The 14,795-nt window shown below is 40.1% G+C and overlaps 1 protein-coding gene across 6 annotated transcripts in view; it reads right to left on the reverse strand.

The window, feature by feature from the left end:
• Positions 1–14,795, reverse strand: part of Ten-a (Teneurin-a transmembrane protein) — an 884,426-nt gene that overhangs the window by 19,151 nt on the left and 850,480 nt on the right. For all 6 annotated transcript variants that reach the window (XM_083119054.1, XM_083119053.1, XM_083119052.1 and 3 more), the window contains 2 exons: positions 10,668–11,076; positions 2,579–2,828 (listed from right to left, as the gene is read on the reverse strand). In XM_083119054.1, coding sequence (XP_082975180.1) covers positions 2,579–2,828; positions 10,668–11,076 — 659 coding nt within the window. The remainder of the gene's footprint in view (positions 1–2,578; positions 2,829–10,667; positions 11,077–14,795) is intronic.

Here is a 14,795-nt window from a genome sequence, read left to right on the forward strand (position 1 = left end):
ATAAATAATATGGACTTATAATGATGTACAAGTGTCAAAGTGTCCTGAATCTCAATTTGTGAAATTAAATGAAATGCTGTAACTCCATCTCGTGAGTGAACAATCTAAAATTGCAATTTGGATAAAAATTCAAGTATTATGCAGAATAGAAGGTAGAATGTATTTTACATATTGTTCGTTTATTTTAACTTTTTGATTTACTTTTGATTTGCATTGTGTCCCACCCGTGACACCAAACAACCAATTAATTTCTCCTTTAATTGTTACATTTCCCCTCCAACTGCACTAGAATATTAAAAGGCCAATTACAATCTCTTTCTCTCAAATAATTTATTCTTCAACATTTGAAAATTAACAGAAAAGAGGCAGTATTTTATCTGCTTCATCTATGACACAAAATTGTTTAATTACAGCTATAAATCTAGGAAATAATTTTAAGGGTAGTTATGTTTAATCAACAGTGTTTAGTTTCGTAAATCATTTCACAGAAACTGTAAGAAAAATGTTGCTTAACTATCAGTAGTTTGGGCATCCCACCCATGACAAAGGAATGCCCCATAATGACATATGTTGTTTTACTATCCAAATATAACTAAAGTAAATTGGAATAATCATGAAACAGAACTAATTATTAAATTTGGAAGTTATTTATAATAAAAACACACCTCTTTCTACAATGTTATTCATCTTTCATTTCAAAATAGTTATTGCACATAGAGGATATAATATCTTTTGAATATGTTATGCTTACCTTTCTCATATTAAACAGTTTTACTAGTACAGACTATTCAAATTTATTTTCATACAAAGAGAATGTGGCCATGGTGGATCAGTCGGTAACGCGTCTGACTACCATGCTAAAGGTCCTGGGTTCGATCCCCAGCTGGTTCAAATCCGGGAACTTTTCTAACATTGGAAGCGGCCCCGGCGCCCACCCAGCGTCGAATGGCATGGATATCTGGAGAAACCCTGGGGGTAAAGGCGGTCAGGGTCATGATGCTGATCACATCACCCCCACTCACAACCGGATCAAGAAAGTGTGGGGCGTTACCCCCACACCCCCTATACATCTTCATGGTGTGGTGCTAAGCACAGGGGAACACTTTTTTACCTTGTTACAAAGAGAATTGATACAAAATTATAAAATATCTAATAATATCTCAGATCTAAAAACGCCATCAAGTTGCAGTGTAATAAACATACAAATGAAACCAGAAAATCAACAGATTTGAATTTAAAAAAGGGACAAATTTCAAATATATATCACAGCATTGCTTATCTGTTTTGCATGAACAAGATTTCAGTTTATGAGCACCTCTTCATTTGGAGCTGTGGCAGACATTAAGATAAAATAAATAATTTTTATGAAGTTGAATTCAATCCGGCACTTACACAGTCACTACCACATTAAAAACAACAAAGTACACTTTACCTCTTTATTTCATCTCATAAGAAAGAAAATCTGACTCTTTCGACCTCACTTATAAGCTTATTTGTGGTACATCTCGAGCAATAATGATATACAGGGTGATTATAAAGTCTCTATATATTTTAGTGATATCATGACAAAATACATTTCTTTTGCTGGTTATGAGATGCTAACAGTGGAAGAAAGAACAGCCGGTGTTTGTGCTCCTCTGCATGGAATCACGTATGAACAGGTGCAGACGGACTTCATTCGGAAATTCAGAAAACCAGGCTTCACCAGGCTGACTATCAAGAACCTGGTCAACAAATTCAAGGGAACTGGCCGTGTTGTGGATGAAGAACATCCTGGTAGGGTAGCTGTAACACCAGAAATTGTGCAAAGTTTACAGGATGTGATCACATGTAGCCCCATAGCATCGAACAGGAGACTCAGTATCCATAATCCCATCAGTTACCAATTGTGGCTCCTACCATGGTGGATTGGGGAAACACCAAGCTCCCTACTGTGTACCAATGGAATGGGGCACCACCCCATTTTGCCATCATCATTTGGGATCACCTAAATGAAGTTCTCCCTGGTAGATAGATTGGTCATGCTTCACAATGGAGAGTTGTCCCCCCCCCCCCTCAACCTTAGACTTTTTCATCTGGGGGTTTATTTAGTCTAAGGTGTACAAGGTGAAGATCCACAGCATTGCCCAGTTGAAACAACACATTACAGCCACAGTTGCTGAGATTGCACTATCTATGTTGGAGAAGGTGTTTCGGGCTGTGATGGATTGCTGGCATCTGTGCCTAGATTTGAGGGGTGGGCACATTGAGTTATACTAATATTGTGTTCTACTGTGACATGTGTTTCAGAACATATTGTATTTTGTGCAATAAATCCTGTTCATGCAGAAATGTGTAGTAACTTTATAATCACCCTGTACATTGAAAATAACCAGGGCTTGAACTGGAAACTGTTATAGGATATGTTTGTTTGAGCCTTGGGACTAACTGGGAGATGCTGTGCATAAACTTCCATAGCTGGAGGATTCCATTCCCCTGCATTCCCCATCACTTCATGCCCTGCTAACAACTGAAACGAAGAAATTTTTTATTTTAATCATGTCAATGTGAACAGAGTCGTGGCACTATTTGAACTAACCTGAGTTGAAGTACAGTGTACACGTTGCCTTCTGGAGTGATTCGGCGAACAAGATTGAAGTCGCCTACATAAAGACTCCCATCAGGTCCACTTGTTAATGCAACGGGAGTCAGAAGACGACTGTCTTTAGCCACTCCGTTGCAATAGTCACAGATAAGTGGTCGCTGAAGTCCTGTTCCCATTACCACATTCACAATACGAGGGTATTGCTTGAAGTGAAGAGTTGATCCATCGCCTTTCTGCAGAATTCCTGAAAATATAATGATATATACTTTTAGCTGGGGAGATTGAAAGACTGACTTGGGAAGCACTGAATCTGCCACCAAAAAAATATTATATATATATATACCATTACATTGTCGAAAGGATATGCTGTCTGGTAGGAGTCAGTTGTGCGTGAGTTTTCATGCAAGTTAGGCTACTTGTGATAGTGGTTGTGTACCTGTTTCCGTGGGCAGTCAAGTTGAACCAGAAAATCGTGAATCCTACCAAGTTTGAAGTGAGAGTTGTCATTCAGTTTTTGCATGATAGAAAATCTTGACCTTCTGAAATTCATCATCAAATCATGGAAGATTATGGTTATGAAGCGATGGACTAATAAACAGTGAGATGATGGTGTGGGAAGTTTGAGGGGGATGGGACAATGTACATAATGAAGAACGTCGGCCATCTGTCAATATGATTAGATTGCTACATAATGTGGTTGAAGTTATACAGTGAGATCAGTGTGTCACCCAGGCCCGTAGCTAGATTTGATCTCCAGGGGGCTCGCGGGTTATCAGGGGGCTTTGTAAACCAAGTCCATTTTTTCAAAAGTTTATCAGTATTAAATGAAGGCCAATTATGTGTGTGTGTGTGTGTGTGTGTCTGAGGGAGGAGGAGGGGGCATTAAGTTAATATAAAACATAAAATTTAGAAATATCATACAAATACTGCATTTTTCCTATGTCTTCTAAAACATCTCTTAAAGTGTCACTTGACTACTACTGACATCCTCCCTTACTGCACACTCCATACTACTTGTAATGACACAGATATTTATGTCATACAAGAAAAATGCACAAATATTCAATCATAGTACCCCCTACAATCCATCCCCAGCTGAAGCAATAGAACTCCCCTTCGTTTGCAAAACTTGGGAGCGGGTGACCTTTGACGCTGAAGTAAAATTAATTACCATTGTACACTATTTAAATTAGATATTTGAAGGACTTCGGGGTCTTCAGCCCCCTGAGCCCTCCCCCTGGCTACATGCCTGTTCGCTACCCCTGTTGCGGCTTCCCCTTTAGACAAAAATCTGTGTCTGAGGTCATCACCACATTCCTTCCACATCTAAACATCTTGTGTAATAATTTGTAATATATTGAGAAATTCATCTTCAGTTCTTCTACCACCCCCAATTCTTTGCCTTTAGATGTCTGTCCGCTACTGTAGGGATGAGCCTCCCCCAGAAATAAATGTCTGGCTACAGGCTTGGCAGGGAAGGTACAGATAAAGAACGTCTCCCATGATATAACTTTTTAAAGTCTAGAGAATCTTCTAAATACTTGCAGCTACTTAGACTTTGGCTCATAACCAAGATGAACGAATGTAATAGCTGCTGTTCATGTTAGTGAATTTATCCTTTACCAAGTTGTGAGCAAAATAATGTGTGCTGTCTACATTTTCACTCTTCACTGCAAACAAATTATACAACATAGCTTTACCTAATGTCAAAAGGGGCTGATGGCAGTTCCAGGAGAGCTAAGCCCCACTGATCCCTGCCTGGCAATGGGACTGATGTCACCCTTGATGAACTCCATGTACATTTTCCACGTGTTGCGATCTAGAATACATGTCATAATTACCAGTAATCTCAACTACTGAAAGCTGTGTGCCCAGGTGAGTGGCATGCTACTTACTGAGGAAGACAAAAACCTGCATGGGAGCTGTATCGACATTTTTGACACAATATGCAAACGAAGGTTATGACTTTCTGTCTTGCATTGCAACAGCTGACAAAACTTTAGTTCATACTCTGCGCGAGAGAGCAAACGACAATCCATGGCATGGCATCTCCTGACAAACTGATGAAAGGCAAATAGACACTCATCATTTACCAAACAATGACTATTATGTTCTGGGACCTCAGAACTTATAGTTCAGTCCTTATTGAGTATATGCTTAATGTTCAAACCATCAATGCGAATGCATGTTGTGAGACAATGAAGAGATCCATTGAAATTCGCAATGTGTGATCATCATCCTTCACGACATGCCTGGCCTCATGTCGCCGCACAAACACAACAGCTGCTTCAGAAGTTTCAGTGGGAGGTTTGGGAGCACCCGGCTACCAGCCCCATTCTCGCCCATCATTTTACAAAATCGAAGGAATATTTGGGTATTAAGATTCTTTGATGACAACAAGAAATAGCTCCAGCAAATGGTAACTGTATTTTTCAATGAACTGGCGGCAGAAGTGTATAACGAGCAGTGGCGTGCCTACACTTCTTTTTGGTAGTCAGCCCTAATTTTGCCACCTTTGACGTTCCTTTTTTTACGAACACTTTGCCAAAGGAGGGGTTATAACCCCACCAACCCTCCCCCCTTGGGCACGCCACTGATGACGAGGGTACACATAAAACTTGTCACCCGGTACGACTAGTGCCATGGGTGCCTCTGTAGAAAAAAAATAGCTGAAAACATATACTTTCAGAGTAAATAAGATTTGCTCAATTAACTTATTTCGTTCTTTTTTGTTACCAAACGGGTACTACTTTCTGGACGTGCCTCGTATGTAGGTACTTACATTTTAAAAAAGACTTTCTAAAGAAAGAGGGTTTCTAATATTTTATTAACACGCACTACTGCTTGTTTCATATTTTAAAATGAAAACTCTACCACAAACATCTAGAATCAGTTACATGTAGCGCTGGTAGATATTTTACGGTTATTAATTTCGATCATTTCATTGTATGTTGCGAAATTATAACGAGAGATGGCACTGTTATCGCCGAGAAGTGCCGTTTGCAAATGATGTTTCAATGAATTATTTTCCCGAGTTTATATCGAGGGAATTCTTGTGGATGTGGTTACATCTTTCTCGATCAGTGGAAAAAAGGAACAAAGTAATTACAATAAAAAATACAGACCAATTCAAGCCGATACGACGTTGCATAAAACGGTTTCGGATTCAAATTGTACGAGACGAACGTCGCATTCGGTGAAATAACTCGCGACGATGAAATGGAACAAGAAAATTATATTCGAAGACTTTCATCATTTTAAAACGGATTTATTTTCTTCCCACCAATACAAATGACGTATTAAGCTTTTTACAACACGCCGGCTTTTCAAGGTTAATGTTCTGTAATTGAATGAGAATCTCATTCTCCTTACACGTAAAGTCGATTTATGATGATCATGGAAGTCAGGGCTTGTTACCCTCTCCCCCTCCCCTCCTCCTGTGCAGAAGGAAAACAAATTAGGTTCGCAATTTCATTAAAAGGAAATTTACCGGAAGAATGTGAAACGACAGAGGATGAATTAAAAAGCCAAAGAAAACGAGCATGTAAAAACGTATTGAGGATCGCAAAGCATGATGGGTTGAGCAGCTCTGGCGTTATGAGCATCTCTTCCCGGAACGGGATGGCAAGTAATTGAATTAAAGATGGAGTCGCCGTTGAACGAATCTTCCCTTGTAAGATAAAGCTCGCACGAATGCCTAAAGGGGGGTAGTAAACACAACAATTGGGATTTCTGAAAGAGGTGTAAATTATGAGTTTCCGGTTATGTGTTGCTACTAGACAACCTCACGTCACTACTCTTGTCATTTTTGTAGCCTATTTGTGTTCTTCGTACTTTACATTGCTTTTCTGCCTCCTTAGGTTAATAGAGAAGTATGTTATATATTCGCGATTAAAATTACCACCTGAGTGCTAGTGTCGCTTCCAATATGGCCGCTCTACGTAGGATAGATCTTTGTTTACATTCAGTAGTAGTACGTAATATCAGCGTGTTGTCATTGCTGGTATGGAAGAAACGTGTAAATTACGCGTTATATTTAAATATTGCGAATGTGATGTGAATTCCAGGAACTATAACGAAGGTGAAGCTGTGCTGAGAGCGAAGCATTTAATTATGATAATAAAAATAACACGGGAAACGCACACGAAACTAATGTATACGCATGGATTTTTCAAAGCGGTGCTGTTTCATCTGCACTGCACCTCGGTTGTAACTGCCTAACTGGGGCTCTCAGAAATGATTTGAAAATAAAGCAATTCACCTGTATTACAAAGCTTGGGAGGAAATAAATGAAAACATGCTGTTGCATTTTTTTCCCCAAAGAGGCAGGCTAGGCTGGTTTAATAACAATAACAACAATTTCATAAAGGCTATTTTCAGTCTTCACTGAAAATTGACATACTGAATGAAACAGCAACATTAGCATGTCAATTATGTTTTTCTGACTTACCTTTATGATTACGGACATTAATTAATTCTCAAACTATTTTCATCTTTGCACTTAATCGACTTGCACCTGTTCAAAATTACATACATAATACATTGTTTTCGAAAAAAAAAGTTATATTCATAAAGAACAACTTAAAACTTACTTTCATGGCAATTGTTTCGGAAAATAGAGTGAACAGACTCGTACATTCTTAGTAATTTCCTTGCCGCATTTCAGTTATGCCAATCTTGTCAATCAGTTCTGTTTTCCCTGATTTATTTAAACATTTCATTTTGTTGATTCCACGGGGTGGAAAACACATGTAAGCTTTTCACTTGTCCTGAACCACAAAACGATTTAGAGCAAAAAACTGAACAGTATACACTACTTATTCGCATGTTCCCCATGCTTTGAATGGCTTCAACACGGCGAAGCGCAGCGAGGTGTCCTACGTGGAGCGATTCCTGAAAATCTCACCAGATGGCATATCGGATAATTTTAATCGCGAATATTAGTATTAATAGCAAGAGCGTTTGGTGTACGAAGATTAAGTATATAGTCCACGCGTTTACTTCGTTAACGTCGAAGCCGCCGCCACAAACGTGGGTGAGGATAAATAGCGGGCGAGTTGTTTTCGTCCAATCACTCTCAACCTTCAGCCAATGGGCGCAGCTGTCATTCTGCTCGTCTACTCCACGTGGAGTCTCAGTCACATGACTGTGGATACGCTGTTGCCGTACTTTGCAACTTTAATATGGAGACCGTGGGAAGGTGGTTGTGCGCGGAGGGACAAGGTGGCGTAGAGTAGATGTGTGGCAACACTGTGCGTTGAATGAGATTGTTGCAGCTGGTGGGCGCGCTCCGTCGACTTCAAAGCCAGCCGGTCGTTAACGTAGCTAGCGCGTCGACTTTACTATTGCCCTTAAGGGCAAGAGGAATAGTTTGTGTCCAGCCAGACGCGAGGACCGTAAACTGCGAACGCAAACAAGTCCTCTGCGCAAGTAGTGACTCGAGAGGGAATGAACGCGTGAGAGGGTAGTGAGTCAATGGAGTGGAAAACGCGGGTGCAGCTACCAGCCGTTTACACACGGCTTTGTTCCGCCCACTCGCTTTCTTCCCTTCTCTACCGTTATGCACGGTCCTGCTCCATAGATTCCCGAGACAGTGTGTATGAAACAATTTATGGACAGGGAACATTGGTTTGAAGGAGAAAACAACGATATCACTGTTTATTGAAATATTAACAAGTAAAACTGAAAAAAAAATCAAAATGTCAATAATTTTACTACAATGCATGTTATAAGGAACCTACAATGGCAACAATTAAGAGTTACGAACTTAACTATCATGGTTCATGCTAATTATGCAATAGAAAAGTAATGTACAGAGTGCAAATTATAGAGGCAAGTTGGTGTAAAAATTATTGGCTGCGAATTTCGTGAGTACAATAACATTATCGTTAAGTTATTGACAAAGACAAGACCCTACTTACACAAATTTACGAGTTCAATTAAGGACAATGATTCTGCACCTTTACATGCAGCAATGTAGTCATTCTGAAAGTCAATGTGGCTACATGACTAGGTGGAGTGGTGTCCGTCATCGACCATGGGCTAGTCTGGGAGGAGCAATAGGAGGGTGGAATTTTTAGTTACTATTTATTAGTTAGTTATTATTCGTACTGATTAAAATGATCGATTGTTCTGATCGACTGAATGCTGGAAGAACCTGGATGAAATAGTTTGGGTAGGAAGGAACGATGGAAAATTCAAACAGTGTTTTTTATTCGTGTCTGGAAATAAGAATACACTCACTCAAGTGTGTAGGACGACCGAACACAAATGGTTACCCAAGACAGTTGCAAATTATATAATGCTGCTACATGCGTTTGGCCAGTTCACAGCTTCAACCTAGTACAGGTTTGTCTACATTATGTCATGAATGTACTATATTTTAGCTAGCGAGGCTTCTTTTTTGAAGTTGGAAGATTTAAGCCCATTTTGTACGCATATGAGCTAATCGGGACTGAACCTACGGTTTAAAGTGGGATCCGAACAATTTCGTGCCTACACTGAGCATCGAACCCGGGATCCCTTGATTACAAGGCGACGACTTTAGCATTTTTCCATCCAGGAGACTTTTTTGTTAATGACTAGGCTGAGAATCGATAGGCACTTCTCAAAATAGGCAGGCAATAAAAGTACCGAAAGAAGACAAGAGACTTGAAATAGGCACTACAATTGATGGACCATCAACAGATTTTTGATCATTCTCCCGCATTAGGTATTAAAGAAATCACTTAGCTTCGAAATAGGCACTTATAAGTGAAACAGCCAAAAACTGGCGTGTCCTTTTCAGAAATGACGAAATAGATTTTACATTTTCTGGTTGGGGAACAAGAAAGATTTTTTTTGGGGTCTACAGTGAGCTCTCTTCACCAAAAAACCATATACCCAGCAACAAATGCTGCATCCTTCGCACACAACTTTTCTAATGAATGAGGGGTTAGAGCTTTACTCTTTTTCTTCGGTGGATATGTATACCGAAGCGATGCAATCTTGTTAACTGTTGCAGATGCATTTTCCCTCATCTACAGTGCACCCTGATTGGTTATTACTAGGGCTAAGATTTTCATGACTTAGCATATTTTTTTTGCTAAGGGTGATGTGTTCCCTAAACATATAGAAATTCATACTATGAGGAAACTAATTAAATTAAGGTGCTTTTCAAGGGCATATTTTGGCATATTTGGCCATTCCTACGTCATAGAGCATATTTTGATGGATTTTCGGTCATATTCATCATATTTTTGCATTTTAAAGAAATATACACCCATTTTTACTCGAGAGGTTTTTTTTGGACTATAGCAAAATCTTTTACGTTTTTATTTGAAAATTTAGAGAAAGTATTCATTGTGCATTGCAACTCAGGACCCATAAAGTGAACTAAAAATAGTACATATGTGCAAATATCTCAGCATAAGTTAGATATTGATGTTTGAAACAGTCCAATTATAAGGGCATATTTTTCAAATTATAGTGCATATTTTGTAAAATTTTAGGTCATAAGAGCATATTTTATTTTGCATATTTTGGTGATTTTTAAGTCATCAAAATCCTAGCCCTAGTGATTACGAACAGATCCACAGCATCATGCGACAGCACAAAGTGATACAATTGACGAAGACTGTCAAAATAAACTTGAAAACCAACCAGAACGTAGATATTAAACTGGTTATTCATCATTTTAGGCACTCAAAAGGCAATTATCTTCGAAATAGGCAAGAAAAGACACTGTAAAACTCTCAGACATGACCTAAAACTAAGAGCGCCCGCAGGGGGCGCTTGTCCCCCCTCCCCCCAGGTGACAGGAAAAACTTCATGTAATTCAAAGTTTAGGGTGAAATCATGGACAAGGGTGCCGTGAGAGACAGCAGATTAAGTGTCTACTCAATTTATCATAGTGCTGGGGATGCTTTGTGATAATTCTAACTGGGGGAGGCATCACTCGCATCTTTCCCCCACTTTAAGCACTGTTGTTCCTTGTGGTTGACCTTGCCTGAAACTGTTTTTAAATATAAACATATACATTTCTGGTTAAGGAACAAAAAATAAATTTTGAAGGGGGGAGGGGGAGACCGGACCCAACACTTACCTTCGTGGAAGTTGTAGTGATGGTGAATGTCGAGGCTCCACCCACCGACGTCGGAGATGTCGACGTCGAAGCCCTGCAGCGTCGCCGTCTGCGTCTCCCACACGACGGCCCCGCAGGAGGCGTACTCGTAGCCCACGGAGATGCGGGCCAGAGCGACGCCGTACACCTTCTGCTTGTACACGTTGCGCTTGTTCCAGGCGAAGGTGTAGGTGATGTGTGGGTCGGCCTCGAACACCCGCTCGTACACCGAGCCCTCGATCACCACCCGCAGGTGCACCAGCTTCAGGCTGGTCGGGATGGACTCGTGGGTGAGCTTCATGAGGACGGTGGACAGGTACCCGGGCGACTGACTGCTGTGGTACATTAGATGGAGATCCGAACCGGGGATGGGGATGTTTTCTTGCAGGATCTGGAAAGAAAGAAAGAAGATACAACATTTAGATTACAAGATATTGACAATGTAAAGGGTGCTCCAAAAAGGTAACCTTTTTTGGGGTCACCCTGTATCTTGGTTTCATACAATAAAGAAGGAAACGTTTTGGCCAATTTAACTCAACTGCAATAATAGAACATGATCAGAGTCAAACGTTTTAATTTTACAGCAGTTAATGTGCTCGCTAAACCGGTGGCGCCCTCACTTCGTACTTCCAACCCATCAACAAAAACGAACAACATTTCAAACATTTAACAGTTGGGCTGAAAAGTTCGTAGGCTGACTCATAGATGGCGTTACTAGAATTAAATCCATGTGATTTTTACTTAGTACTAACCTTCAAAAGATACGTGTATAAATTTCACAGCTGCCGGATAATTAGTTCGTGAGATATAGCATTGTGAGTGGAGCAGCTTTTGTTATTGTGAAAAAATGGATAAAAAAGAATTTCGTGTGTTAATAAAGCATTGCTTTTTGGCGAAAAAAAATACTGTTGAAGCCAAGGCTTGGCTTCATAAACATTATTCGGACTCTGCACCAGGAAAATCAACCGTTGAGAAGTGGTTTGCTAAATTTAAACGAGGCGAAATGAGCATCGAAGACAATGCACGCAGTGGACGCCCCAAAGAGGCTGTTACCGACGAAAACATCAAAAAAGTCCACAAAATAATTTTAAATGATCGTAAAGTGAAGTTGATCGAGATAGCTGAGACTAAAAATATCAAAGGAACGTGTTGGACATATTGTGCATGAATATTTGAACATGCGAAAGCTGTGTGCAAAATGGGTGCCGCGCTTGCTCACAATCGATCAAAAGCAACAACGTTTTGATGATTCGGAGCAATGTTTAGCGATATTCAACCATAATAAACACAAATTTTTCCGTCGATATATTACAATGGATGAAACATGGCTCCATAACTACACTCCAGAGTCCAATCGACAGTCAGCCAAGTGGACTGCACGTGATGAACCGAATCCAAAGCGTGGAAAGATGCAACAGTCGGCTGGCAAGGTTATGGCATCAGTATTCTGGGATGCGCATGGTATTATATTCATCGATATCCTCAAAAAGGGCCAGACCATCAACAGCGATTATTACAAAGCGTTGTTGGAGCGTTTAAAGGATGAAATCACGAAAAAACGGCCCCATTTGAAGAAGAAAAAAGTGCTGTTTCATCAAGACAATGCCCCGTGTCACAAATCAATGAAAACGATGGCAAAATTATATGAATTAGACTACGAATTGCTTCCCCATCCACCATATTCTCCAGATCTGGCCCCCAGTGATTTTTCCTGTTTGCAGACCTTAAAAGAATGCTCGCTGGAAAGAAATTTAGCACTGATGAAGAGGTAATCGCCGAAACTGAGGCCTATTTTGAGGCTAAAGAGAAATCGTACTATAAAAATGGCATCGAAAAATTGTATGACCGCTATAATCGTTGTATCGCCCTCGAAGGCAACTATATTGAATAATAAAATCGAATTTTGTCAAAAAAATATTTTTTACTATGTTAGCCTACGAACTTTTCAGCTCAACTGTTAACTATCAAATTATAGCTCACGCGATGCCCTAAAATAACCAAAGTTTCGTTTCTTAATCTAAAAAAAGGTAGTCCAGAGAAATATTTCAAAATGTCAGTCGATTGTTAAGCTCCAGGTTTTCCGTCCACCATCTTGAAACGCTTAGATCGATTTACTGAAATGCAATACCATACCAGTCCTCCAAGGTATGTAGATACCCTCACAATTTCAGCTCAAAAGCTACAAGCCGTGAACAAGGTCCCTTCTCCTCCACTTCCCCTTCTAAACCATGCATTATATTTCAGAGATGCTGCAAAATTGTAGAGGAAGGGTTGTTCTAACACAGCTATGAAATTTGTATCCTAATCTGCAAAAATGTAGTGTTTTAAAGATGTCATATGGCACATGTATTCGTAATCTACAACTAGAGATACTTGCACGAAACAACCCATCCATATAACTCAGAATGTTCGCCGTTAGAGTGCGCGTCAAATCTCCTGCATATTGCCTTGAACGGCTGAACAGCACGAGCGAATCACAGACGTGCGGCGTTGCCTAGTTCCGTAACAAGACGTTTCACTCAACCACGCTGTCTCTTTTCCGTGCGAGATTTCGACATGGCACTGCTGCAGTGCGCGCTACTATTGGCTACCGCCATATGCAGGAGATTTGACGCGCACTCTAGTAGCGTGCCACCACACAATGCCGAGCGTATTGATTGGCCTCGCGTTTTCGATATATGAGCAGGGAACGTAAATCTGAAATCAGGAATCTAAAATGCTAGAAAGAGTTTTTTAAAAAAAGTCATAAACATGCTTTCGAAAAATTGTTACTACTACTTCATGAATTGTGCGAAAGGGTTAATTTTAGGTTCTTATCCTGTCTACTTCTCTGCTAGCATGATCTCGTTTTCGTAGAGTATTAACGTCGTGTATTCTGATAGATAAAAGTATATGTAAGTGGGAACAATGAATATGTAGTGCAGATTGCATAGAAACGGATAAAATATGTTTTTCGAGCGCTCGGCAAAAATGTTTTCAAGGAAAGTTGTTTGACTTGATGTTCTCTACACGGCGTTAAATTTTGTCGGTGGTGCACGAAACTAATAACTATGTTGGTTTTTGTGTAGAGTTTACGAGAAATTGAAGCTTTCTGTATTTCTGCTTGCCAAAATTAAGAGCCTCGCGTTCCTTAACAGCGGCCCTGGCTGTGATTCTGCCAAGAGGGTGGAAAAGGCCACCTCCAATTTGTACTTGTAAGGTTAGATGGATTAAAACTCTCTAAAATATCCGGACTCAACACAATTATTATAGTTCATCAATAGTGTAAATTAGAAATTCCTTCAAAGAACGACCCGTGGGAGAATGAGACAATGGACTACGATTACTTAAACCTAAAAGCTAATGTCACTGCTCTGTGTTACATTTTACGTGCCTTATTTCTGTACATAAATTTATTTCGAAGTGTATGTGCCGGTCATTTCTGATTTGTTCTATTTTACTGCGCTTTTCTTCCACTGTTAGCTAGTTGCGTGCTGTCCTGCAAACTTTACAAAAAAGAAAAGAAAAAGAAACACCCTTTGTTGTCACCGGACAGCAGTGTTACTTGTCGACGTGTTAAAGCACTGCCAGTCCGGGAACTTTTGGATCGTACCGTAAGCTTTCAACATGGTTGCTCGAACTTTGAAGGAAATTCTGGCAATTTCTACAAACAATGTGAAACTATACATGAGCATAAACTATTGTTACTCCTAAATAACTGTTTAGCTTTTAGCGTTTCTCGTAACAAGGATAAAATACGATGTTAGGTCCATGTATCTGTGTTGTCAAAAGACAACAACAGAACTAATATTCGCGGGACGCAAGCCCATATGGAAGCGGAAATTGAAGTAGACTACAGAGGCGTCGAGTCTTGGTTACTGATCCCCATGCTTATATTCAAAGACGTGACGGGGTAACGTCTCTCCCCTTCCCTCTTGTCATTGCATCCCTGTGTCCAGCGGGCATGACAGGGCAGCCAAAGCGAGAGGTTGCTGCCCTCTTGCGGCATACAGAGAAGCAAATCCCATTCTCTTCGCCAGTCTCCAAAACTTACATTTTGATGATTTTCCTGCATTATTTCGACTATATATGTGACAATGTTTATATAAAGAATAGATTTACATTGCAGAA

This window comes from Lepisma saccharinum, chromosome 3, assembly GCF_977018435.1.
Source record: "Lepisma saccharinum chromosome 3, izLepSacc3.1, whole genome shotgun sequence".
In the NCBI taxonomy this organism is placed as follows: domain Eukaryota; kingdom Metazoa; phylum Arthropoda; class Insecta; order Zygentoma; family Lepismatidae; genus Lepisma; species Lepisma saccharinum.